This window comes from Anser cygnoides, chromosome 16, assembly GCF_040182565.1.
Source record: "Anser cygnoides isolate HZ-2024a breed goose chromosome 16, Taihu_goose_T2T_genome, whole genome shotgun sequence".
NCBI classification, from domain to species: Eukaryota; Metazoa; Chordata; class Aves; order Anseriformes; family Anatidae; genus Anser; species Anser cygnoides.
In genome coordinates, this window is record NC_089888.1 from 8,875,834 (window position 1) to 8,903,802 (window position 27,969).

Below are 27,969 nucleotides of genomic sequence, written 5' to 3' on the forward strand. Positions count from 1 at the left end.
TTTAGGATTCCAAATACAATCTTGAACTTTTATTCCTCCCAGCTGGTAAGCGGTTGATTAAAAAACCCCAGTAACAAAACCAGACCGAAAATAAATCTTGCTTTGAGAAACATGTCCACTTGCATGTCTGACTTACAAGCAGAACTTCAGTTTTACATTTCAACAATGAATATGCAAATAACTGATGAGGAGTTTGCATCAGTCATGATAGCAAACTCCTGTATGTGTAATCATGGCAAACGCAACGAACGCTGTCTGTTTAGATGTATGCAAATGGAGCAAATGAACTATGTCATGTAGAAAAAGTGAAATACTGATTAATTTGAAACAGCATAAGAGGAAGAATTATACTACCAAGACAATCTAATGGACACTGTTTGGCACTTCCCAACTGAGGATGATTTCATAATGTCCAATATTAAGCCTTCTATACCTGGATTTTATTTTTATAAACTCTCCTTCCCCATGTATGCATTTAGTTCATCAAACTACTGATGTGGAAAATGCTGCTTCTGCTTCAACCAGAATTCAGAAATTCCACTGGTGAATTCTGGAGCGTTAGGGGCACTTCATGAATTTGGTAAAACAAAAGCTGCTGCTCTCTAAGATTTGAAGCCACTGTGCTAACACAGAGCAACAACTAACTACAGACAAACTGAACTGTGCGGTTCCTTAAGTGAAGGAAAAAAAAAGTTAAAACTACAATTTCAAATGCAGTTCTGTACAATCGTATAATCCCCCATCCCTGCAAGTCATGCCATAATCAGTACATAATCAGATTAGACACCTCAGAATAGTTTAAAAAAATAAAACCATAAAATTGAAACCAAGAAATTTTAAATGACAAAAATACCAGTTTTAATAGGTGCTTCCTTAAGTGTGCAGCATCTGCTTTTTGTCAAGGTACTTATCTTCTCTGGTTTCATAATGTGCAAATCCCATAAGCTATAGATTTATTCCAGCCAACTTCCCTTACTAGTGCTGAAACAAATTCACAGTATAAACTGTCAAGACTCTCCATGTGAATGAGTGTGTGTATATATATACATCTATATATTTAAAAAAGTGCAACTCATCCTATTTTGCAGAGTCATACAGTGGCTTTGTACTTCACACATATACAGCAGATTTCATAATAGGAAGAAGACCTCGCATTAAACATAATGACATAGTAATGTCATTATTTCATAGCAGATGTTTCTGCTTTTTAAGAGGCTGTGTGGAGTCTGCTATGCTATAGAATCTGAAAAGTTCTTTATTCAGCCCAGTGTCTGACACTTAAGGGGTTCAGTCACTGACTAGCGATATCTAAATACGCAGAACAAGATATGCCCCAAATCGGAAAGTTCATTATTAATTTTCCAGCTATTGTGCAGTCAGACTCTTGATACTTAAATCCACTTTTTGAAGATCAAATGATAAACTCATTGCACTCCTTCCCTGGTCTGCTATAGCAGCTCTTGCTCATCATCTTCAGATCCTGAGGGTCCTTGTCGTACTTCTTCATACCATTTGTTTGTGAGGGTTTTCATCTGTATGCGCCCATGATGCAAGTCCTAAGGCACAAGAAACCCAGAACAGTTGTTATTGAGCTGCAACACTACTTGTGTGTCTGAGAGAGCGAAAGAGAAAGCCTAGTTTAGCACATTCCTCAGGAAATAATCTGTTTGTGGTCTCTAAGTGTACAAAGCCGTTCTGTTTCCTACCAGAACACATCAAGTGCTCAATCAATTAGTAATTATTTCCAGGGGTGATATTTTTGAGAGATGTTTTTTACCTGTTTTTCTAGACAGTTCTGCTTTGTGGATTTTAACAGTCAGAGTCATCTAGATGGCCTTTCTTTGAATCTCACTCTCCTCTACGTGTTCCCAGGGACAGGGGAAAGCTTGTGGCTTGCTTTGGTGATTCACATACTTATTTTTCTAGCCTTTGGTTGCCATCTGGATGGCTGCCTGCATTTTTGGCTACCAACTACAAATCAGATGCTTGCCCTAGTTTCTTGATTCATTTCTGGTTTTACTAAAAACAAACAAAAAAACCTCCTCTGGCTCTTGCAGGAAAGTGCTGAAAGCATTCTTTTGAAAATAAAGGTACAAAATAAGAAAAATTGTATGTTTGAGCAGGCTAGGAAGGTGGCACACTCTACAGAAAATGTTTAATTGCACAGCAAAAATGCTTAATTCTATGGCAAATTAGAAAAAAAGTGATATGGCCGAGAAATCTCAGGATTCTAAGGCCCGGAGTGAAAATGGCACAGTATTTACACCTCTCAGAGCCACTCAGCGTTAAATTACTTGTTCAGGTCAGGTGCCACTTTGTATTTACAGCTCCACAGTCTTCACCTCCCAGTGAAGGAGTCTAAAAAAAAAAAAAACCACGAAGGCTGCAATCCTTATTCATAGTTCCAGGAGAAAAGCTGCACTCTGCAGAAAAATCACAGCTCAAAAATTCATAGGACCATGTACAGTAAGGGGCAGCAACTTTGTGTGATAGCACTTTAAAAGCTCTGCACAGGTGGCAGTAGTTTTTCCTAGAATCAGTAGTAATTCCTGATACCCTTCATGGTAATCTGCAAGCTTAAAGGCAAGTTCAATAAATCCATGCAGCTTTTTAACTTTAATTGTGGTAGTCCTCAGGGGTGCTCACTTAATCCAACCGGCAATTTTACAGTGCAGCTTTTCATTACAGCTGTTCTGCATATGCACAAGGAAGATATTACATGGCTCTCTTTTCCTAGTGTAGAAGTTGCATGGCTGCACTTGAGTCTTGAATGGTACAGAGTGAAATGACAACCAACTCTACCACAGAGTTTCTTTTTTTCAAGAAAACAAGAAAGACTTACTTCTTGTGTGAGTCGTCTGGTGAAGAAAGGATTCAAATACTTAGCATCAAGCCACATAAACCCTTTGAGGTCCTGGCGTTTTATGTACTGGGCTTCATATTCCTCCTCTGTGAGCTCTGACAAATGTTCGGATTCTATGGTATTTCCCTAGAAATATCACAAATTGCAATAACCTGAGAAATATTGCAGTTCTTTCTTCCAGCTTGCTTTATCCGCCCCCACTCTGCTCTGTTCCTTCTCACAACCAATTCCCATGCCGGAACAAAATGGAAATTATCACCTCAGCCTACCAGGACTTATGGCTGTATGAATCTGTCCAGCTGTTGACTCCCAGAGTCACTTGGCTTCCCTTTTCATGCTGAAAGGTGAAAGGCTTCAAATATTCCATAATTCTGTACTATTGCTACGGATGGATTTCTAGTGTGCAGGTATTCCTCTTGTGAGCTGAATGATGAGTTTATATAGCAAGCAACACTTTAATGTCAACATCTCACTGAAAACAAGCCCTGTTTCAGAACATGCCATATCCCTGAGCTCTTTCTATAGACATCTACCTTTGTAAACAGAATAAACTAATTCTGAAAGCTGCAAACTTTCTTAAAGCCTTATGCCAAGAGAAGCTGTTCTTCAGACCCCACAGAATAATACCCTGTGTGTATCAATTTGATGGTTTGGGACAAAACAGGAAAATGCTCCCAGGATACTTCATATACTCCTGTCTTTAGCAGATGAGTTTTGAGCCTGGCTGTTAGTTTTCTTCAATGCTTCTGTTTAGCCAGAAACGACTTTAAAATAAAACCCAGTCGCAGAGGTGCTGTTGTTACCACGTTATCATGGCCTTTGCTTTGACTTTTTCAAAATAATTTCCATCTGCCTTTTATGATTAATTTATGACTCATAATACCCTAGCTACTTTCTGTCTGTATATGACTCTATCTATCCTGTCTCATCTGTCTTATGCTTTAAGGTTACTTTAATTTGTATGGATCAATTTATAATTAGATTGAGTTAAGATAAATTACTTTCAGGTCTTTGTCCAGTTATTTGTGTAAACACTAACCAAGCTCTGTTTTTGGGATATTTTAAAATGATACTGCTTGGCTTTTTCATACCATACGCCCATTACTTCCATCTTACTTTTTAGTAAATAGTAAAATACTAGTTTTTTCCTTGAAAATGAAAAAAAAAAATCCTCTGAATAAGACAACAACAACAAACCATCTTCTCTGTCTTGCTAAGGTTAATGTCCTTCTTGTTCCTCTTGCGTGCTTTGGAGTCCTCAATATCAATCAGTCTGATGAGGGGCATGGTTCCTCCTCCCAGCAGCAAAATTGTGAACAGCACAATGATGATTGTTGTTGTCCCAATGAGCTGTCGCTTCTCGATTGGTTCCAAGCCCAAATGAAGGCTGAGGGCGTAGGGAATTGCACCACGTAGACCTTCAGAGAGAAGAGTGAATCGATGAAGAGTGAATCAACACCATTGTTAGTCCTTAGCACCCCGATAACTCAACAGGAATCCTCCACCTTTAAAAGATTTTTACAATCCTATGCCGCACCCAGTTATCTATCATTTGGTTACCATCCTAAAATGAATAAGAGGCCTTCAGGTATTGTCTTTCAGACTGAAGCAGCTAGGTTTTTAGGAAAGTAGATTCTTGCAGAAAAGTTTTATTTGGTATCTATACTGCCCGGTCCCCTAGCACAAAGGGGAAAGAACATATCTATTGCACTTGGGTTTGAGAACGGTGCAAACATTAAGTTTTCCACAGATGGAAAACCAGTTCCTCTCAGAGTAGCCCACAAAGTGAAAGAGATTAAACATTCTTTTCCAGTCCTCCATACTTTCAGCTTTCACTTACCACTAAACCACATGATGAACATCATTTTGGGGGTGATTTTATGATCACGGAAAAAGTTGAGTAGGTAGGAAAGTGGAAAAATATTCACTGCTCTACCAAACAGAACAAGTACCTGAAAAACAAAAATCAAAGCAAAAGACTGACTGATGTGTTACAGTCACCCAGGCCTGAATTGCGTTGCATTTAGCTTGTACCAGCTAAGGTGAATAAACCCTTATCACCCACAAGTCTTATAAACAGGCGTGTTGCTAAACCAGCATAAAAATATCTCTCAGCATCAGTCAATGTGGAATTTAACATTTAAACGTTTTGCCTGCTTAACTGAAATTAAACCAGACTTGTCACTGACAGAGACCAGACACTACTTTACTTATAATAAATAAATGAAACCCAGGAGGCATTCCAGAGAGACCAAGAATTACTTTGGGTAAAAGTTTTCCTCAGTTCAGCTCCTTTAATCATTCCCTTGGCACAGCAGCTAAGAGGCTAAGATATTTCTATTGTCTCCCCATGGACCAGTTCCTCAGAGAAAAAGGCCAGAAGCCGAACAAATGGCATGTAATTCAGTTCCTCAACACTCGCCTGGGTACAGTTATAAAATACACCAAACATCCAAGCAACATTGTGAGGGGAAAAAAAAAAGTACTGTTGCTTTATTGACAGACAATCAATGAATACAATGAAAACTCTAACTCAGAAAAGCCGTTTTTCACAAGAGCATTGCTTTGTAAGCTCCACCACAAACAGACCTTACAAAGGTAAATATCCTAGAATTAGTCAGCAGGATCCTTGAAGGACTGTGCTGTTTACTTTTATGAATCACCCTAAAATTATTCAATTTGCATTATGGCTGTGAGGGCAATGCTACAGAGAAGGAAGTTTCACACCTTAGATATATATTAGATAAGGAAGTTAGGTATGTAAGTGCAATGCAGCAAGAGCAGTTCCCCGTGCTGATATCATAATCTATAACCTGTAGAGAACAATTCTTCCTTTTAGCCGTGGACTAAAATGTACTAGTATGCATTGAGGCATGTGACGGGAAATGGATTCCCATTTTCCTCTTTTCACTCTGCAAAGAGAATGTACTTTTCATGTTTCACTTAATTATAACAGCAAAAGATGTAGGGAAATCCCATGTGAAACATAATCCAAAGTATTACTACAAAAAACTACACTGAAATACAGAAAGAAAGAAAAAGAATTAAGAAAGAAGTGAAAGAGTGAATAGACATTAGAGAAGTTCTGAGTAAGGGCTACTTCTAAAGAAGGCAAGCTCAGAGTGAAGATGTGATGTGTGGACTAAATTGGTTTAATATAAACAAACTGCAAATATCTATGACAGTAAGACACAAAAGCTGTAGTCCTGGAGTGACAAAATGTAGCCGAGTTTATATTAGTTTGCATTGCTGTTTCTACAAACTGCCCCCTCACACAAATTCTTCATATGAAGCTACAGGTACGTAACTCAGGATTGTTTTCCAGGGAAATGAATTCTGGAATAAACTGGCATTTATAATAACCTTGAAATCTTTTGAGATTTATTTTAATAAATCTAGCAGGGTTCAAAACAAGTAGGGTTCTTATCCTTCTTAGTAAAAATCTGGTACGCTGAGGTTCCAAAATAACAGTAAACTGGAATTCCTTAAAGAAGGCTGATGCATACGTACACCACAGTGCTGAGAACAAAACTAATAATTTCATGCTATTAGTGAGAATTAACTTTGTGCAATATATAAAAATACAAAAATATTTTTACAAAAACCGATAAAACCCAACAAATAGTCTAAAATATTGTAAGTGTAAGGGTTTATTTTTCCCCACAAGTACCATAAAAAAGTACCAAAACAAGGTTGAAAAAAGTAAATACTTACTATGCACCAGATGACAAAGGATGTTTCAAACTTGTGAGGAAAACTAAAAATTGACAGGCCAAGAAATGCAAAAACACACGTTTCTGAAAAAGAGAAAACACATTTGAAATAAAGAATTCTGTAAAACCTTCTCTATTCCTATTACACATTATTACATATGGTACATAAAATTCATATTCATTTCCTGACCTTTGAATGCTCAAAATAAGCATGAATGCCATTATGCAAAAAAGCCAGATACTCACTGTTGGTGGACTGCACTTTAGTCTGTGTGCAGCAGGCTTTTTTCAGCTGTAAATTACTAATAATTATGAGCTAGCAAAACCTTGTGCTAAAATTTTTTCTTTATTCTAAAGACTGAGGAATTTTTTTACTTAAAGAATACAGGACAAGCTGTAGAACACGAGCTTAAAGGAGCAACCACTAACAACTTCTGCAGCTTTAAATCAGATTCTCTATAAAACTGAGATGTCAGACACAGTCCCATATATTGCATGTTGACCACTATTATAAAGTGTCCAATGTATAAATACTTTCAGTTCTTGTAAACTGTAGGAGTTCACAACTTTCGCTGTAATAAAATACTGCATTGTATGATCTACCAACCTTTGTATATTCTAGTAACGTCTAGAAGTGATGTTTGGAAATCTGAAATAGTACCGCCAATGCGCAATGACTACTTCCATCCAAACATTTCACTTCCAAAGTACCAACTTCTTAGCATTACAGAATCTCACAGTAAGGCTATTTCCTAAGCCTACTGTTCTGGTAGGTGTCCTAGCAAGGTAGATCTCTTATCATAGAGGCTGTTACAAACAGGAAGGTTTTAAACAGACAGTAGCGATAACTGAGTTATTGCAGCATAATGCATTATTGCTTATGCTTTGGATACTGGCTACTTCCATTTGCATAGCCAAAACTTGCTGTAAATGTGTAGGAAATTATCAGTGGCGTAAATTAACTCCTTTGGTGACTTGAATGAATGCATGGTTTTTAGCATTTGTAATAGATTAAGACAAAACCTGATGAGCTACTGGTGCTCAGGTAGTGAGTGGTTAAGTCTGCAGCAATGTCACTCCCCGACCATGTTCCAAATGCATCTTTCTGCAAACAATATAGAACATGTTCATGCCATCCCCTAAAAATAGGGAGTATAATACCGAATCAAGTCATTTCTTCAAAAGTTTTCCTTTGATAAACCAACGGAAAGGCTACAGGACACTGCACTGCCTGTATGACCGCTTCCAAAACCAACTTTTCAATCTGGGAAGCTATTGTTTTTGCAAGCAGCTTTTTATATCCAAAATAATTTACAGAAAAATACTGCTAAGAATCCGTCTCCTGTGACTAAAAGTGGACCAGAGGAGTCAGAGATCTCTACTTGGTTATCAATCTTGTTGCAAATCTTAGCAGGAGCCTGCAGGATGGGAGAAGGAGAAGATTTACTGTATGTTTTATCCAGGATGGCAGGAAAGGTGACTTTTGACTGCCTCCCAGACTGCACTATTAGGAAGTCTCTTAAAGGTATGTACCACTGACATATGAATATCTAGAGGAAAATTCACATCTCTCCTGCTCCCATTGGAATCATCATTTCATGCAAATCAATTTTTAAACTGTATTAGTCATATACCAAAGGTAGCACCTACCACACATGAAAGCAACAGTTCTCAGTGTCTGCTGCATTAATATCTGAGTAACCGGGGAGAGGTTATGGTGTGTATAGTGGGACATGACGATGCCAGAGAAGAGGATTGCCATGATACCTGTAGAGAAAATGCAACAGTCAACAGAAGAATAGTTTGCATGCTGAAAATACTGTTTGTATTTACACCCCATATTAACGCAAAAGCTTATGAAGCAATGACTGGGGTTTCCATTGCCACTGCTATTCATGCTGTTTTCATTACACTGGTCATATTAAATGCTAGGAGGTCCAATATAGGTCAGCTGCAACCTAGAATAAATCCCTGTTATGTCATGCTTTCCCATAAAAGTAAGGGAAATAATAAACTGATTCTTGACTGCTTTTCCTGCCTTTCACTCTCCTTAACACATAGATTAGATCAAAAAGTAATAAAAACAATTTGAGAGTAGTGAGGCAAGAGAACTGTATGATTTAGCTCTCCTAGAAAAGTGTGTCATTCTTTCCTACATGCTCATCAGCCAATCAATCGCTCCACCAGAAGCAGAATGAGACCAACAGGGCATGGGTGTGAATCCACTCCCGTAAGGTGTACCAAATGATAAAAATTAAGGAAGACTGCCTACCTACAATTTGCTATCAATCTGAGAATGAGAAAGCTAGCGAGGCTTGAGAATTCAGGGCAAAAATAACCTTTGTGGGATGATAGAGCCCACTGTGTAGGGCCTGTAAGGAATGTCACTGTGCAGAACGCGCCTTGTCTCCAGCATACAGGTCACTACACCAGCTACTACAGGTGATTTTAGAAATTAACAATAGCCACTTAATTTACCATTATAGAGTTCAATTCCCCTAATGACATGCACAGCTTGGATGGAGGTACAGCAGCTGATATCGTAGGCCAGAACAGATGTCTCAGATTTCACTGTATTCTTGCATCTTTGGGATTTTTCCATCTACCTTGCTTAACGGCTCTTGGTTATTTATGGGAAAGAAGAATCTGAATTTCAACCTATTTCTCTAACTGCTCAAGACATATCACAGGAGCTGTCAGTTGTTCACTGTTCATAGGGAGCTAGATATCTTAAAGGAAGTTTTAAGCATTTCCACAGCTGCTGCATAGACTTACACCAGAGGAGGATGTCATTTGAGATGATGGCTAGGACTGTGGAAGAATTTAGTAGCACACTTCAAGAACGACTACTGTATTCCTTGTGACAAAACTGACCAAAGTTGACAACATAACCCAGAAGAAATCAGTTGCAACATGGTGGCTTTCTATGATGGAGTTACAGCATTGGTGGATATGGGAAGAGCAACTGACATCATCTACCTTACATTCTTATCATATACACCAAGATCTTAATGAAATTAAAAATAGAACAATACCAAAAAAAAAAAGAACCAAGCAGATTCCCTAGATGTATGAATTAAACTGTTGCATCTCTTTCCACTTTCCTTTGAGAAAGAGACAGGAAGCTGATTGCCTTCAAAAACCACTTAAATCAGCAGAGGTCAGGGATGTTGGGTATCCAGGTATCCAGCAGAACTGGACCCCGGTCTTTGTACTCGATTCTGCAGGACGATGGAAAAAGTTCACCTGCAAGCCTCTTCTCCTGGCCCTCAGAAGAACTGCTACCTGGTGTCCAGAGATACATAAAATATTCATTGGTCTCAGCTAACTTCACTGAAGGACGTGCAAAAAAAACAGCTACTGGGTAGTAGGACAGCCATTACCTGAGTTAGCTAACACAGCTAAGCTCTACAGCATGCAGCTGAAATCCTACCTCTGTGTTAGGCAGAGGTAACCGGGAGAATACTGTTTGCATTGGCTAGCTAATGCTTATGAAAACTGTGATTATCTTTTCTATACCTTTATAACATTTAGTAGAGAATAAGTGCTCCCCTAAAGTAAGGCAAGGTCAGAAGTAAGAGCACAGGTTAAATGAGAAAACACGTAAAACAAAAACAGGGGCCCTCTTAGACACGCAAAAATACCTACTCAAATTTATCAGAGAAACTTGCACGTACTCATTTTGCTACTCACCTGAGAGTGAGATACCTTCTGCAAGTCCGTAAGGAAGGTAAGCAAAGATAATCATCATCCCAAACTCTAAGGAGGGTGTCTTCCTTAAATCAATGTGCTTTAGCACGTACACACGAAAACGTTATGGAAAAGGTAAGTCAAAAAAAATCCAAAGAAAAATTTAAATTGTTACCATTCCGTTACAAAACAATGATTATGCCTAATCTTAATCAGTACATACTTACTGGATAGCTACTAAAGTCTTTAAATTGTCCCATGACTCAAGTGTAGAAAGATTAGTAATTTCTTATGAGGAGTGTTTCTTATAGAACCTACCACTGGTAGAACCCTGTCAGAATGGACAGACTTAGAGACAGGAAAGTTCTGCTGATGTACCTACACAATACTGACAACAGCATGCTAAATTGTTTGTATCTACAAGGGCCATCTCCCTATACACTCAGTCTTTGAAATTTCTTCTCCAAAACTACTGTAAATAAGCCACAACAAATTGTTAAATAGTAAAGGCTTTCCTAAAAACAGGAGAGAGTTACGAAACAGCAAAGTAAAAAATAAAAGTTTTCAGTTCTCTTTTAACAAAAATAATGTATTTTTGTCTTAAATATTTAAGATACTTAAAACTTACTTCACATTTGTAAGTCAAAAGTGTGGGCATTTGTCAAGGGCTGCAAATTCAGCTTTGCATCTCATGTGTGGTTCTGCAGCACAGCTGCTAAATACAAGAAGTAGATTTTGCCTCAGATTTTGTTTAGTTATTTGCCACACTAAGCATGCAAATAAACTTTTCTGGTCAGTCACTAGACTTCTAGTTACTTTCAAATGGATGTGACAGATCTGCAGTAATATTAACAGTGAGGAGACATGTTCATTTATTCCTTGAATCATATCCTTGTCTCAACTCTGAACTTACCATCTCTGATAAAATTCAGAGGATAAAAGGCCCGTCACATGGAAGTTCACATTCCTCTTGAGTCAGGAACAGCAGCAACCTTCAATCATACTTATCTGCTGGAAACTATTAAGAAATTTCCTTTGCTACACTGAAATTTTGCATGTTTGGGGGAAATCTAACTCTGAGGCACAAATAACTGTAATTGGGCAACTAAGCAGCTTTTCTCTTGGTATCATTTAGGTATCAGTCAAAGAAACGTTAAACATCTGTCTCCCTCTTTTATTGTGATGTATGGAATAATTTAAAAGTTCATGGAATCAGGCTAATGAACCAAAAGAGAAAACATGTCAGTATTTAATCAATCTGTTCTTGTTATTTACAAACAAAATACTTCACAGTACGTCCCAGATGACATGAATAACTGTTACATGAGCCTAGAACAAAAAAGCTACCTACGGTGAATTCAATGTTAACATTAAAGCAAGCTCTCAACAAAGGTACCTGACTTAAACAAACATCCTTCCTTATCTCAGCAGAGAAGCTTCTGGGTTGTTTAGCAACCAATGCATGCAAGTGGAAAAGGCAAAATATAACTCCACGTAAAAACAAATAGAACAGTATCTGCATTCAGCTGGCTGATTACACAGGGGCAGATGAGGTGGTCTGACTCAAAAGCCCTTGGGAAAAGGAGCTTTTTTTTCTTTTAAATTAACTGTTTTATATATGTAGAAAATGAGCTGTGTTTTTGTAAAAACGGATCAGTATTGAAATGGAATTAATGCATTTTGAATTTACAAAACAATTACCGTATTTTATAACACTCCAGTGCACATAATATAAGCTACTATACAGCATTTCAGACCTTAATTATGTTCATAAAAATTTGATGCAACTTTTTCATATACACCCATGCACACTAATACAAAAACAAAATAAGCATGAGAAAATCCTCAGCCAACAAAATGATCTCTGTTAAGAAACATCCCCTAAGGAATGCTGAAGAATATGGGAGAGGAAATACTATTAGAGTGTTGAAGTTCACCAATTTCTATCTGTGTATCACCAAAATTAAAAAAGGATATTAATGCAGAAATAAGGCCGGTAAGTGTGCCAAGTGCTGCAGAGCCAAAAAACATCTTAAGAAAGTATCCCAGTGCCTGTAGAAAGGTTTGCCATCCACTTACATCTGACATATTTTCTCTTGTCAAACCTTCCGCAGTGCTGGATAAATAAAAAATAATAATAAAAAAAGAAACAGTTACAAATTCTAAGCCTGAATCCAAAAAAGACAGCTTTTGAGAACAACAACAAAAAAGACTTGTATTTCTTTGTTGCTAGTACTTTTAAAAGGCTTTTACTGTGATATATATAACAAGAGGAATGTCAAAAGATGTTAAATCAAGTCTTAGTGTAATCCCCAAAGGGAAACCTAATTCTGCCAAAAATTTGGAAATCCAGCATTGGTCTTCTGAAGCTTCTCAGAATGGTGTAAATAGGCTATGATAATGCCCAATATTACAAAACAATTTTCAAACTTTGAAAGGAAAACACATTTTGCTGTGGTAAAAACTCTGGGCATGAAAGAGAAAAGTCAGATCACGTGATCCTCTGAGAAAAACAAACGAACAAGGACACGTCTCATCAAATATTTAGGTGTGAATGAGAGACAAGAAGGTCACTGGAGAAAAACAAAGACATTCTTAAGAGGAAAGAGAATAAATCTCTTTGAATTTCAGGAATATCTTTCACAGAATTCCATGCAAAAAGGTATGGATTCTAACTAATTTTCTATCTGAATACTCTTAGTCTTCACGGTCTTCCATAAAGGGACCATGACTGTATTAAAAAGCTATTAGTTCACAGGAAAATTACTCTAACTTCTCTACCTTCTTAGCTGATCTACTACTCATATGCATGCACAGTGATATCTATTGATTTTAGCAATACTATGAAAATACGGCTATATATCTCTATTTTTTACTCTTTCAGCCACAAAGAACTATCATGGATAAATGATAAAGACATTGGATGCTCTCGTTCCTTGTGATAGCCCCAAAATAAGTTCCTATTGCATAGATGTTAATGTATCCCCCCCAGACTGAAATATGATTCCAGGTATAAGCCAATGATACAGGAGATACAGCTGCAAAATTGGCAAGATAAATATTTTTGTGCAAGCCTGAAAGGATGCATGTTGGTTTGCAGTTGCCAGGACCCTAAGATGGAAAGAGATCTGATAAACTTGCAGACTTACATAACAACCTGGGGTCAATTTGATGAGGCACTAAGGGAGCTGCAAAAAGACAACCATTTAATGTCTCCTGCCTATGCAGTTTATGCTCTGAATTGCTTTTAATAGTACAAAATTCAGCATTGTACCAGAAATACATGATTTGTTCCAAAAGCAGATTGAAGAATTCCTGTATATCTGAACAACCTATCAACAGAAAAAAGCGTGGCTGCTGTTTCCTTATATGTATTGTTCAAATGCACTTACTTGGTCAAGACGATAGAGACTGCATCATTGAGAATGCTTTCTCCAAAAACCAACATGTTAAGTACAGGATCCACATTGAGGGCATTGAAAATGGCAATAGTAGCCACAGGGTCAACTGCAGATATTAAAGAGCCGAATGCAAAACTGGGAGAGCACAAAACAAAAAAAAAAAAGAGAACTAGATGAAAGAAAAATATGTACCTATTAAACTTATATTAAAAACTAGTAACAAAGATGTTATGTCTTACAGTGTTTATACATAGTAAAATGTTATGCTCTCTTCCCATTAACAAGAACTTGAAGTGACAAAAGGGATGGTTTTGTTTTTCAAAGAGAAAAGTTGTTGTGTAGCTGGAAGAGAAGTTTGAGAAATACATAGCTCCCAGCTCTCAACAACAGTACCGACGTCTCACTCCAACTAAGTAAGAAAAAAACAATTTTACAGATACTGCCTAAACCATGTGTCATATATGCATAGTGTTACCTGTTTAGGAGCACTAAAAAGCAACATCTAAAAGGAACAGCTAAAATTTCATTACATCCAAAGATGGACAATACAGAGGCAATGAGACTGCTCAGCTGCGTAAAATCAAACACAGTAACAAATAAGGAAGATTTTTGCTGTTCATGCTTGTTTTACTTGTTATGTTTCCTGCTTGCCACTTGACTTATTTATAGATTTTAACAGAAAACTGCTGTATTTTGCTATACAATGAACAAGCAAAGAAAATCCAAAAATAATGCAAAAATGAACTCTGGGCTGGTGTCCTCCTAAGAACTTGATTAGATTCTTTGCCAAGTTCTTGAAAAATCTACATTACTGATACTGAAAAGCTCGTTATGTCTTTTAAGACACTATTTGGACGAGGAAGCTATGCCTTTTTCATATATATTAATCATGTCAACTAATCAAAGTTTACATATTTTAACTTAAAAGGTTGTTTAAAGAAAACAAACATCAGTGTGTTTCCTGGCTGGCAAAACAACTGAGCACAGGATACTATTTGGAAATACGAGCATCGTAATAGGGTTTAGAAGCATTAGATCAATTTCTTGGTGTAATACACAATATTGAATCTAAGCAATCCAAAGAGTAACCAGAAAAGCTTGCCAACTACAGTGCATTTCCCATATACAGTGTTATCTTGACGAGTGCTCCATTTCACGTACTACTCCATTTCCCCAAGAGCTTACCTGTCTGTCATGTTGAGTTTATAAATTACATCAGCCTGAAATAGGCAAAACATAAAAGAATCACAATCGATCATATTTTCCTGCTATTTTTACAAATAAAAGCATTAATCAAATCTTAAGCTCATTATCATGAAAAAACACACCATAATAATATCAGAAATGATAATAATAAAAAACATAGTAATGATATTACCCAACCTAACATTACCCTGCTACAACTCTGGTCACCCCAAAGCAGGAAAGACCAGACCAGACTGGAACAGATACAAGTAAGTAAAGTAACCAAGGCGGTCAAAGGAACGGAAATGTGTGAGGCAAAGACAAAAAGCATCAACTGTTTGGCCTAACAGAATGAAGTCTCAAAGAAGACATAATCATCTACGTCTATGTATTGGGTTAACTGATCTAAGAGGAAACACCAAAGCAGAAAAGTGAAAGAAAGCTGTCAACTGAAGGACAAGTAAATTTAACACTGGAAATAAGAAGATGGCTCTTATAGAAGGCAGGTTTTGGAACAATCTTCCAGTGGGAAGATCAAGTAAGCAAAAGAAAATAAAACTCAGCTCAAGTCTTAATTGCTTTTAACATGAAGCATGTACGGGATAATATTGCATTGCCTCTGAGGAAGCATGATAGCAGAGAACTGGACTTTGTGACCCAGGAATTCACTTTCACTATGTTTGCCTGTTCTTGAAAAATGGACTTTCAAAGAGCAAGCGGCATAAATGTAAGTGCTTCAAAGTAGTTATTCTTACCTGGCCCAGGAAATAAATTCCTCCACCTACAATGAAAGCTGATATTGCTGTGCCAAATACAGAAAATAGCGTGATGGAGCCTATGTTCTGAAAAAAATTGCCCTGGAACACAATAACACATTAAGTAAATCAGTGAAAATGGACAGAGGGAAAAGCCATGGTTCAGGTTTGCATCTAAATTAAATTCTGATTCACAGCTGTGTTCCAGAAATAATAAGGCTTCATTAGTTTATTCCAGGTATCCTAGGACATATATCCACACAATCTGCCTGAGGAGCTTGCTCTCTTGAGGACAACAGCAAAACCCTGTGATATCCAGGACGGGATGTCAGTTTGGTACTATAACAACAAACCAATCCTCAGATGAGCAATTTAATTTTCAGAAGCACTTGGACCAACCTGATGAAACTGTAAATGAATCCATCTGTTGTAGAAAGGGCATGTGAAAAAGACTTGTAAACAACCCAGCTGCTAGTCCATTTCTTTAGGTTGCAATTTTGAATAGAAAAGTCTTCAGCGATGGTACCACTCACAGTATTACTATCTCCCACTGCTCTCTCTCTCTTCCGTGGTACAGTTTAAACAGAAAGGCAGCACACAGGGTGGATGAGAACTGCTTCTGCCAGAACTAGCACTGTGAGAAATGTCCATGGGAACACAGCCTCTCAGGCAAACAGTGAAAACCCTTGCAATCTTTTTTGCCCTTCCCCTTCTTTACATAAGGAGCAACCCCACCTTTCCCACTTCTGTTCCTACTCCTTCCCATTTTGCCTCCTTCACATCAGCCCTTGTAGGGCTCCAATGAGGTAAGAAACCTCTTCAACCAAGGAAAATGACGTCTGTGCTGCACCTACCACCTTGCCAACATTCAGTTAACAATAACAAACTAAATTCCTTGCATTCTAGGTTGAAGGAGCTTATTATTTTTGCACTCTCAGTTGCCTGAGAATGAATATGGTGGAATTTAGTGCAATTATTCTAGATTTCACTACAATAACTTAAAGCAGAATCTACTCCAAACAAAACCTCAGCATTTAAAATGAGTGTCTGACATTGGCTAACCTTATGCAATGAATATCCAGATTCAAATATAATAGGTGGAAGCAAAAGCAGAAAAAACATATTTGGGCGAAACATTTCTTCTTCCTGCAAAACAAAAATGAAGCATAATTTGAAGGATATCATGATTATTGAAATAACACTGAACCTTCCCAAAGGAAATTATTAAAAAATAACAATGAAAAAATGGGAGTACCACATTTCATTTAAAAAGCTACATCTGACTGAAAATCTATACATTTTAATGTATTTCAACTGAGCAGAAAGAAAGTTTTCCTTTAGGAAAATAACTGCCAAGAAATACTAAGTCTCAAGCTAGGATTAAAATTCACTACTCAGATCGAGATTTTTCACTTTAGTAATATAAATCCTGTTTAAAACTGGCGATTCAATTCACTGTGATTTCAATCAGTTCACTGATCTAATCTGAATAAACTGTTTGATCCTATTAAACAAAATCACAATTTAAATACTGCATTAATTATTATTGCAGGAATAACGAAGAGTCCATTGCTTTGATTATGTGGATAAACTGCAGGAGGCAAAACCCTTGCTTCACTGTAGACTTCACCTCTTGGGGACACTTCTGCCAGGATTCTCCCTCCCTGGCAAAGTCTCTGTAGCTCCATGAAGAAACACGTAAGATCTCATGGCATCACACATTAATTCAGTTTGGAAGGGACCTCTGGAGGTCTCTGATCCAACCCCCTACTTTAAGCAAGGCCAACTCAGAGCAACTTAGGTTGCCCCAGGCTTTATCTAGCCAAGCGTTGAATATTGTTGTGGATGGAGATTCCCACAGCCTCTCTAGTCACATGTGTTTGGTTATCATCTCTGTTAACATTTACTTCCTCGCATAAAGTAAATCACGGAGTTCCAGGACAAGGACATCCTTCTGCACAGCAGCTTTGCTTACATTTTCTGCTGGAAGTAAAGCTCAAATCACATTTCCATTGTCTCAGTGTAAGAAATCCTGCTGCCTCAAGCACACTGGTGTTTGCAGTCTTTCCCTAAGAAGCTCTGGAGTACCAAGAAACATGCCATGCTGAATGGATTCTCTGTGAAGTGTCTGTTCTCAACCTCATAATATGTTACAGTTTTAAGTATATGCAAATAAAATACGTAAATAACTTAATTTTTAGCACAGCTATTCTGGAGAGGTGCTCCTTTCTTCCTCTGTGAAACCTACATTAGAATCTCCAGGTAAAACATGTAACTTTGCAGTGTATCAAAACACTTTTTTAAACACCTACAAAATTAACTCTAAAAAGAAGAAAAGGACTAAATCTAGCCAATAACTATATAAGAGAAATAATTGAATTGCTGTACTTTTAACTGTAACTGGTCCCACAGTGCAAGATGCATAGTACCCTCTTTTTGGGGATAAATATTGTGTAGAAAATGAATAGCAGGATCATGACATCAAATATTTGGTGTTATTATTACTAAAAAAAAAATAAAATATTTGGCATAGAGTATAAAATACTAAATTATTGGAAATTACCTCTAAAGAAAACAATATTACTAAGTCTTATTTCAAACATTTAGAGCTTGTTCTGTAATTAAAAATTAATTGCTTGAAATATACCTTCCAGTTGGCCAGCTTTTGAGCCTCTATGATTTTTATAAAAGCTCCCATAAGGATACCTAGGAGACAATGAGATAATATTATTAAAAATTCACAAAACACACCACTGTTTCCATTAACTGTTATAGACTGTCAGTCAACAAAGTTTTAAAAGTATAAACAAGGCAAAACATAAAGCAGCAGGTCTTTCATTCCTAAATCACAAAAAATGTTGGCGTCTGATATAAGATAGCTTCCGATACGTTACATAATTACATAGCTTCCGTACACAAAAGATTGTTGCTTAGGATATCTAAATAGTGAGCACGCGCATTGGCAGTACTGTGTTCGCTGTTCCTAAAGGTAAGTGGTTTAACTGCTCAGAAAGGCTTTTCATCTAAAATGCATTCAAATGAAATTTGTCCTGTCTTCCTAAAGAATCAGGAAGCTGTTAGTTAGATAACTGTGCAACAGCACGAAACAGCCATGTCATTTCAATGCTATTTGCAGCATTAACACAGCTTAAGTGAAATCAAAGACTTCTCCACAGAGGTGAATTTTGTCTCAATGAAATCATAGCACTTACTGGCAACGGAGTAGACAACAAATTCTGATCAGGGTGGGGATACTGTCACAACTATTTCCCAAATGGATTACATGGATTTTAAGTCATGCAGAAATACTAATTTAGGTATAAAAGAATTTTATCAAGGGTGCTGCAAACTCATTGGTTAGAGATTTTTGTGCTCTTTCCTCCCACACATTTTCAAACAGATAAGTCAGAAGACTCCAAATTAACAAGATTTTGTTTGGCCGTTTAGATAATTCTTAGCCTGTCATTACTTGCATCCAAGGAGTTAAGAGGAATTTGTCTTTGGTCAGATTCCAGATCTGTGTTTCTGTATATTTCTTTTTATTATTCACAGAATGAAGGCTTAATAATCAAACGCTGAGATGCAGAAGTGAAATACACTGAATAAAAGGTAAGAAGTGGCTAAGAAGTGTTAAGTGTGCTTTCCTGTAACCCATGTGTTTTTCATTCCCTCATACCATAGCTATCAAAAGAGTATTACAAATAGCATCACATGGATTACTGCTGATGGATGTGTCATACGCAGAAAGCCATGAGGCTTAAGCCTTCTTTCATACAAAAATATGTGAAGGCATTGGTTCCAGAGGATAGAAATACTTGTTCCATTAAATGCTTTATATGGAAAAGAAGAGCAAAACGTTAATGAAGGAACATCAAAGGTCTGGTGTCCTTTGAAGGAGGGTAGAATGCAGATACAGCCACTCACATGCCAGATAAACACAGGTTTCAGTACTAACAGTCAGGCTTTCTATTCTGGGATGGAAACGATGTCAGAAGTCAAGGACTATAACGTTTCTGATTTTTGCAGAGTAGCAACACTGTCTTCAACTGGCACAGACAGCACTTGTATCACTTAACAAGTTTATGTGGAAAAAAACCCAAACAAACCAACAACCAGACCCTATACATCTGAGGACACAGACTCCAAGAAGCGCACTTTCCAAGAAACTTTCAGTATTTTATGAATTAGCATTGATAAACCTTGCATAAAACTGTGTTTCGAGGGGATTTAACGGAAATGAGAATCCCTTAAATCACTTCTGCAGAAGTGAAAGGGCTCCAGCACAACTGTGAGAAATGGGACCACTGGGAGAAGGCAAAACCGGTCTGCAGGCTCTGGGCTGGGCATCGGTATCCTGTGAGCTCAAGATGCTCAAGTAAATGGCCAGTCCCAATCTGTTTTGGAAGAAGAGCTAATCTTAAGCTGATCCTAACAACAGTGTCACAAAAAGAGAAGATCCTTTCATGATATCAAAAAGTTAAATGACCAGCAATGTAAGTGCAAGGCAAGAGCAGAGGTTAAGGGAAAAGGACGAGCCGGGACTACACAACTTACATCTTTCTGTAAGACAGGCTAGTTCTGGCTGCCTATTATGCACACCTGTACTATTAAACTAAGATTACACTAAGCAAAGTCATGGAAGAGGGCTGCACAAAATAACGCATCACCACGATGGCTTAAGAGCAGCAGAATGAAACTTTGATGATGGTTTGTACAACCTGTCCCACACATTACAAATTACTTCTCTGTTATCACTAGATGGATGAAAGCAGTCTTCTTTCAGATGGTTCCATTTATTACATCAGCAAGATCAGTTCAGTGTTTTTGCCAGGGGGCTAATTGGACAGTTAAGTCCATAAAAGTTAACCTCATTCCTTAGATAACATGACACAAAGTTTCTTAGTACAAACAACTTCAGGAACAAATCTGAGAGAAAAAAATTTCTGGCAATTATTTTTACCAACAAAATTCCAGCACCTTTTAAGGATGAAGATCAAAATCTACCCTTAGAGAATGCACTCCAGCCCTGTTCACCAGGAGACTAATATGCACTAGAAATGGTAGAACAATCTTCTGAGCAGCTTAGACAATGGCAGGATAAACAGTTGTGAAAACCTTACTTATCTGCTCAGCTGCCATATTTTTTAGCCCTCAATAACTGCCCGAGAACATTTGTTTAATTTACAAGTTAAAATAGGACACACCTCACTTCTGGCACTGCTAGCAAAACTGGATACTTGAAACTCAAACTGTGCTCTTGCAGCTGTGGAGATCATTACCAGTAACAGAGGTTCACTGACCAGCAATTAGCTGGCAATTCCAATGATTATACAGATGCCATGGCCTGTCAGCAGAGCTCACAGTAGTTTAAATATGACTGAGTCAATAAACTAAATAAATAAGGCTTAAGTGACACCGGACATCTGTTAGCCTGGTTGCTACTGGGTATAACGTTCTCCTGACTTAGTGGGATTGCATTTGCTGCTATCATCTAGTCTGCTTTGGGAGGCAGCCTACAGCTACGCAATGGTTTGCACACTGAAAACTGAACTGTGCGAGTTTCTTATGCGGCTTCTGTGTGAAAACACGATGCACTGATACTCCTTACTGATCTTGAGTAATAGTGACAGCCATAGCAGGAAAACTCAGCAGTTTCATGAACAGGCTTTTGTTGGCAGTGACGGGAGCACAGAACGTATCAGCACAGCTAAAGTCCCTGCCCTGCTGCTCAGATGCCAAGAACAAGAAACGGAAAGAGAAGAATGTCTGTGCCTCTGCTGCTCCCTGCAACCCTCAGCAGGAGCAGTGACACAAACGTGCCTAACACCTCAGTGCTGCCCAATAGTTGGCCTGGGGCAGAATAATGGCAATGATAGCAAAGAAAATCCAAAACTACGCCAGCAAGAGCGAGCAGTATACTGCTGCACTTTAAATGGGGGAATTCTGTACAAAGACAAAAGATAGTGAAGAGAGTAAAGTCCTTCTGAAACCTTTCAAGACACTGGAAGACATACCAAACACATCATCTCACCTGTCAATGGCAATGTGTAAGAAGGAGAGGAAAGAGAAGTGTGTTAATAGGGAATCAAGACTTGGTTTCCATGAGGATGAAGAAGTCAGGATGATCTACAGCAGCTCCGCTCTTTCCATGTAGATAGAAGCCTAACCACACAAGAAGTCTGGTGGGTGAGGGGTGCTGCTACTATAAAGATGAGGTGTGCATGCAATACACAGGAAATCCACACCATCACCATGACAAATTTCTTAGAGGTCTATCTGTTTTTCAGCTGCACGGAAATGTCAAAATTCAAATATGACCTTGTAAGACAATCTCTCTTTGAATTTCAACACTTTCTACTATGCTGGTAATGTGATGTGGCATGCATCAAATAGAGATAACTAAAAATTCAGGGTGTTACGCCTTGGGGAAAATATGTTTTTCTTCTAAGTAACAGCTCTAAGATTTTCTCAATCTAGCACCAAAAAGATGCCAGAAGATTCCTGTTTTCCAGAAAGTGCGGGGTGCTGACAAGGACCAGAAAGCTTATTTCCTCCCATTGTGAAATGGTGTGAAAATACAGCGAAGAGGTACGACAGAAGAAGGTACCAGAAATTACAGCAGGCAAAGCCCAGGAGAAAGACAAAAATCTACCCGCCCACCACGTATTACATTCCTCCACGCTGTGTTAGGATTACCGTTAAGCATCTTTCTCTTTGTGCTGTAGTTTTAGAATGGCTGTCAGTGAAAGTGTCACTCCTAGTAGAAGCAAAAGTATCACACAGATGCTGGTAAGCAAGTTTCAGAGACAGGTGGAAAACTGTTTCCTGGGGTTAGTTAAACCAGGTTCTTTAAACATTGTTAGACATTACGTACAAAAAATAATAAATGTATTTGGCCTGATTTCCTTCTCATTTACACATTTATAAATCAGAGGCAACAGCATACAAATAAGTGAAACTATCATAACGTAAAACTGTAGGCTTAGGAATACTCCAGATTTGGTTCAAATTAGGTAAGGACGTGATTATCATTAAGAGTGGCGTTCTTTTACCTCAGGTCGTAGGAATGGCTCTTGTCATGGTACTACAGGGAAAGTAGGTATCTAGCACAGTGATAACTAAGTATCTGAAAGTCCAGGGCAAGTTTTCAAGATACAATTATATCCACAGCTTGACTAAATCCAAGTCTGGATTCAAGAATGGAGGTTTGTTGCCAAAGTACCCAGGTAGCAACATCCCTACAGTGCCCATGTGTCATTTTGCTGGGCCACTCTCTGTACATATGCTTATTTCTTGTATTTTTTCATCAATTTAATTCTTTGAATTAGTTGTTTTGTTCACTGCATCTACTTTGCCACACCTTTCTAGTGATGGCTAACACACAAAAGCACAGAATTTCACGCACAGACTACTGAGTCCCTGAATTAACACAAATCCGGTATAAAAAAGCCATGGTTACTCACCTAAAGAAACAACAGCTACACTCTCTGGTAAAAAATGAAGTCGGTATTTTATCAGTAAATGCACCAATATGATGCAGATAGCTGTGAAGGAAAAAAATAGTAGAAAGCTTAGAAGTGTTGGCAGGGAATAAAATACGCTTTTAAGTAGTATTTCTAAAATGCATGCAGGAAATCTTTTCCTAAGGATTTAGTAGAATACCACTAATGAAAATAACCAAATTTTAGGCTCCTAATTCTCAATGAAATACTTAAATTAATCTACAAATGACAGAAAATAACTAAGGCAAATTTTAGCACTTAAAATTATCTTCTAAAAATACTAATATTACTGCCTTTAGAGGCTGATTCAGCTTACAAGAAAATTTTCTCTGAACACCAGCTGTGAAAAATGACAGTCATACAGAACACACTATTTTAATGTCTTTTTTTTTTAACACTTCCATATCTTTGAAGTAAAACCTGTAAGTACACATACACATAGCCTCAATTAAAATTTCAGTGCTACACTCTTTCACACCTGACTCTCTTTGAGGAGATGGGCTTTAAGTAAACGGATAATCACAGAACCAGAAAAGTTTACACTGGAAGTGATCTCTTGATGTCATCTAGTCCAACCTCCTACTCAAAGCAGGGATAACTTTGAAGTCAAAGAAGTTGTCCATGGCCTTATCCAGTCAAGTTTGGAAATCTTCAAAAGCGAAGATATCACAACCCCTCCAAAACCTAGTTCCAGTAACAGTCTCATGGCTGCTTCCTTCTTGTTTTGGGAACCTGACAAGAGTCTACTACTCACATTTAGTGTTGCTATGAGGCTGCAGGATGGATAACTGCTTAAATATCTTGATTCACATAAACCTAGATTATTAAATTCCTACCAATTTTTATTTGAGCATTCTGCATGTTGCAACTGCAATTCTTCTCCCATGTTAATCTAGCTCAGCAAAGAGTCAGACAAAGAAACAACATCTGGCTTGCATTTCTGCAACACGTGCATTTCACTCTATTCACTACAGAATCTTTCAGCAATGGCCTAGGATATAAACTATTACTGCTCGCATTTTGTCAGAAAGCAACTGAAGCTCAAGCACAGTCAACAGCGTTTCATAGGTGGAATCAAACTGTGGCTTGCTAAACGCAGCAGAGCCTCTTTCAAACTGTGCAGTTTACAAACCTAGCCGTAACTGCAGTGACCTAGCTTCTGTGAACCGCTCTTAGGGATTCAGTTGAACCGCTCCTTCTAGTTAACAACAACAAAAAAACGCTGCAGCTGGTTCAGAACACTGCTTTAAATTGACAGGCTGAAAGGTGCGACATGTTCCACAAGAAACTCAGAGCACTGGCGTGGCTTGCTGGCTCACACCACCTATGTGCTACTGGCATCTCCATCATGATCTGCATTCACTGTGCAGCATCACAAAGTACAAAGCTCATAAATGTCACTTTTCTTTGTCCTCCTCTCCTGTGCTAGGGAATTGGAATCACACTGATGCCTGCATTCTCCCCCTTGTTATCTCATACGCCCTGCTCGTATACAAGCGTAGCATTTTATTTATGTGCATAGGAATGGAGGGAAGGATGGGCTTACAAACTGAGCAAGGTCTCAAGAAATACACCATAATATTTGCTCAGTTACTGGCATGCAAATTGTTTGTGGCCAAAACTGTGGGTTCTGAATGACAAGCAGGGACAGCTCCATTCAGGAAGACCGGCAGGACTCATTTCCCTACATTTACTCCACTTCCACACCACCAATCTTTACAATATTGATCCGTAAGTTTTCAAACACTGGTGTTTACAGCACAATACTTTAATGCAGCCTGAAACTGCTTACTTTAGGTGCTGTACTAGGAACTGCAGCAGTTCAGGAGCTAACAAGCAACTCAGACATTTGACTACCAGCTGCCAAACTGTTGGAGCAGTAACCTCATCACGTATCCCAAGCAGTTTTTGTACACTTGTCCACCAGTACTACTGAGTTTTGTATCAATTTCCTGTCCATTAAGCACAAATAATACGTGTCCAACAAAGACATTTAGGATTACTGTTAAAAGCATTCCACACTGCTACTGCCTGGGACAGATCCATAAAGTATCTGTACCCTACAGATTTCCAGCAAACTCCAATGCAAGCACAAATATGCTTTCCATTTAGCAGATCTAAGTGCCAGCTTCTTTCTACTTTTTACTTTGCTTTGACAATAAAATAAAAAGCAACCATGGCCTAAGAAGTGACTCCCACCACCAGAAATACTGTGCGGCAGCCCGGTAGATTCCTTAGCTGCTTGTCACCTATTCCTTGTGTAAGACTGCTCAGTTTGTATTTGGCAGCATGTCATCTCCTCCAGGCGCTTGCACGTATCAGGCGTAAAACGATCAGGCAAAAGGCTGGAAGAAGCACTGCTCTGGACAGGCTGTAAGAATATTCGAGTGTCCCCCTAGGGAAGAGCACCCAATATGTCGGAAGGACATATTCCCGGATCCCATGGATGCAGCAGAACAGACAGGTAAGACTTTTTGGCTCAATGGGCTATTGAAAATGAAGTAGTGTTTGAACAGATGAACAAGCCATGGGAAATTTGGGATTGGAAACTAACTCACAGTACTTCAGGGATGTTACATCTGGGGCTTGAATTTGACACAGGCAGCTCAGGACAGATCTGCTTCTGAGTCTGTCCCAGTTTAGAACATTTTAAAGGCCATTTTACAGCGCCTAACATCCAGATTTAAGAGTACTGTAGGCACATTCATGTTTGTCCTTACTACACTCTTAAATGAGATTACTATGAATGGGAATAACTACAAAGAGTAAGCTTTTATACTAGTTTCACTTTGTTCATGGAACTCCTCTGTCCTGAGGGTGATGCTCTCAAGATGCATTAAGCTATCGTACTGGCATAAACAGGCTGGAACACAGTCAAAAAATCATAGCTCTGTTCTTAATGTTCTTCTGACCTTTTAAAATCCACGAGACACGCATATTCAGAAATTTTACTTTAATCTTACAAGTTTTCTGAACGACTGCATTTCGCTTCGGTCTTTCGTTTCTGTTCAAATTCTACTATGCCACTGACCACTGGGAAAACATCAGCCCTCTTTGAAGACGAATTGGTACTGTAGAAATAAGTAAATTTTTTTTTCTCTTTTTAAATCCAACTGATTTGCAGAAGTTTCTGCACTGCTGTCAACTCCATAGCTATTATTTCCTCCATTTGCTACAGGAGTGGCTACTTAGAAGACTGGCTGACCCGTCTGGCAGAGAAAAGGCTCTTTCAGCATAGCTTGCTTTGGAGAAACCAAGCACACACACGCACGAAAGAAAACAGACAAGCAATCCTCTGTGAAAGTTTTGTTATTGTTACAGTTTTGACTACAGCATTGCTCTAAGCAGATGGTGGGAGACAGCTATATTCTACTAAAGGAAAGATGACAGCCTAGGCTGCAGAAAATTGGGTGTGCATCTGCCATTCAAAATGCCTGTGTATGTGTAACAACGTTAACTATGGCAATCTGCACGTAGCTCTCGCACTGGTAAGAACGTTAGAAACCTGACAGACAAATAGATACTGTACTTTGGTACTTGGGCAGGTAAATCCAACCCTCTGGTATCACCCTACATAACAAAGTTTCTTGAGTGATGTCTGAAGTGCTACAACCAATCAAAATTGAAATCTATCCACTACGCTCTCCTCAGAGAGAGTTCCAAGCACCGCAGGGCATTCTGACAACATCTCTCTCATACATGCACACATGCCATGTGCTTGATTAGGAACGTGAAGCCAATTGAACATGTTGTTTGCACTTTGAGATCAACGTGAAAAGGTCTGCAATGGGCCTCAGTTTCCATGGGTCTGGGGGAGGTCAGGTAATTAATTTTGTGTGTGTACACTCAACTATTCTAAACCCTTGTGCCTGTACAACCCTCCACAGACAGAAAACCAGAGGAGACATAAAACAGCATGATTCTGAAAGTCAGCCCACATCCTCACATGCAGAGTATGCTTAAGAGCGATTAAGAGACTTTCAGTTCATCATTCACCTAATACAAGAAGACTAAAAAAAATTGTCATGCCACTAGATTGCTCCTCTTGCTGTGCTTGGACTCCAGTCTGAACTGGAAGGATGGGTTTAGCAGGTGTAGGTACCACCAGCTTGGTGGTAGCAGCCAGCGTGGTGCGGAGGGTGACATTGATGGCTTCATGGGTGACATTTGCAAACCTGTCAGGACGATACAACATGTGGTTACACCAGCCGGGAGCAGCACGATAAAGAATTAGCCGAGAAACCCCACACCACACCGACTTGTGCCAACGACCAGCACATCCCGGCTGCTTCCAGAAGCGCTCTCTGACCCCGGACAAACAGCGGGGCTTCGCATTCACTGAGGTTTTTACTGCCCAGTGTCTTCGTGTGGTGCTGGCACCAAACACCCTGCACTGCAGCGAGGGGGGGCAGCGAGAGCCTGACGCAGCGACACCCAGCCTGACAGCGACCCGGGCCCACGGCCACCGGGGGCCACCGGGGGCCACTCAGGGACCACCCTCGGCCACTCAGGGCCACCCAAGGGCCCGGCCTCCCCCCGGGCTGCTCCTCGCAGCTCCCCACACCGCCCCGCAGCCCCCCGCCGCAGAGCCCAGCCCCGAGGCCCGGCAGCCGCCCGGGCCGCCCCAAGGGCCCGAGCCGGGCGCGGGGAGGCTCCCGCTGAGGGGAACGGCCCCCGCCCCCCCGCGGGCCGCCGCCGCACTCACTCCGCCATCTTGCCGCCCGCCGGCTCAAACCGTGCCACTTCCGGGAGCGGCGTGGCCGCTCTAGCCGGAGCCTCCGCCAACTCTATGGTGGGAAAAGCGTGGGGGCTGCGGGGTGGGAGGGCGCGCATGCGTGTAGGAGCGGGGAGGGAGGGGGC

The 27,969-nt window shown here is 39.2% G+C and overlaps 1 protein-coding gene across 1 annotated transcript; it reads right to left on the reverse strand.

Annotated features, from left to right (window-relative positions):
• Nucleotides 1-27,969, reverse strand: SLC9A8 (solute carrier family 9 member A8). The gene is made up of 16 exons (XM_048072582.2): nucleotides 27,815-27,969; nucleotides 27,106-27,284; nucleotides 23,071-23,151; nucleotides 18,255-18,313; nucleotides 16,670-16,753; nucleotides 15,608-15,709; nucleotides 14,853-14,887; nucleotides 13,659-13,802; nucleotides 12,244-12,382; nucleotides 10,270-10,375; nucleotides 8,227-8,343; nucleotides 6,578-6,660; nucleotides 4,704-4,815; nucleotides 4,061-4,281; nucleotides 2,843-2,989; nucleotides 1-1,556 (listed from the first exon to the last, which is right to left on the reverse strand). Exons 1-16 carry the CDS (start codon nucleotides 27,940-27,942, stop codon nucleotides 1,449-1,451), a joined length of 1,845 nt encoding a protein of 614 aa, XP_047928539.1. The 5' UTR covers nucleotides 27,943-27,969; the 3' UTR covers nucleotides 1-1,448.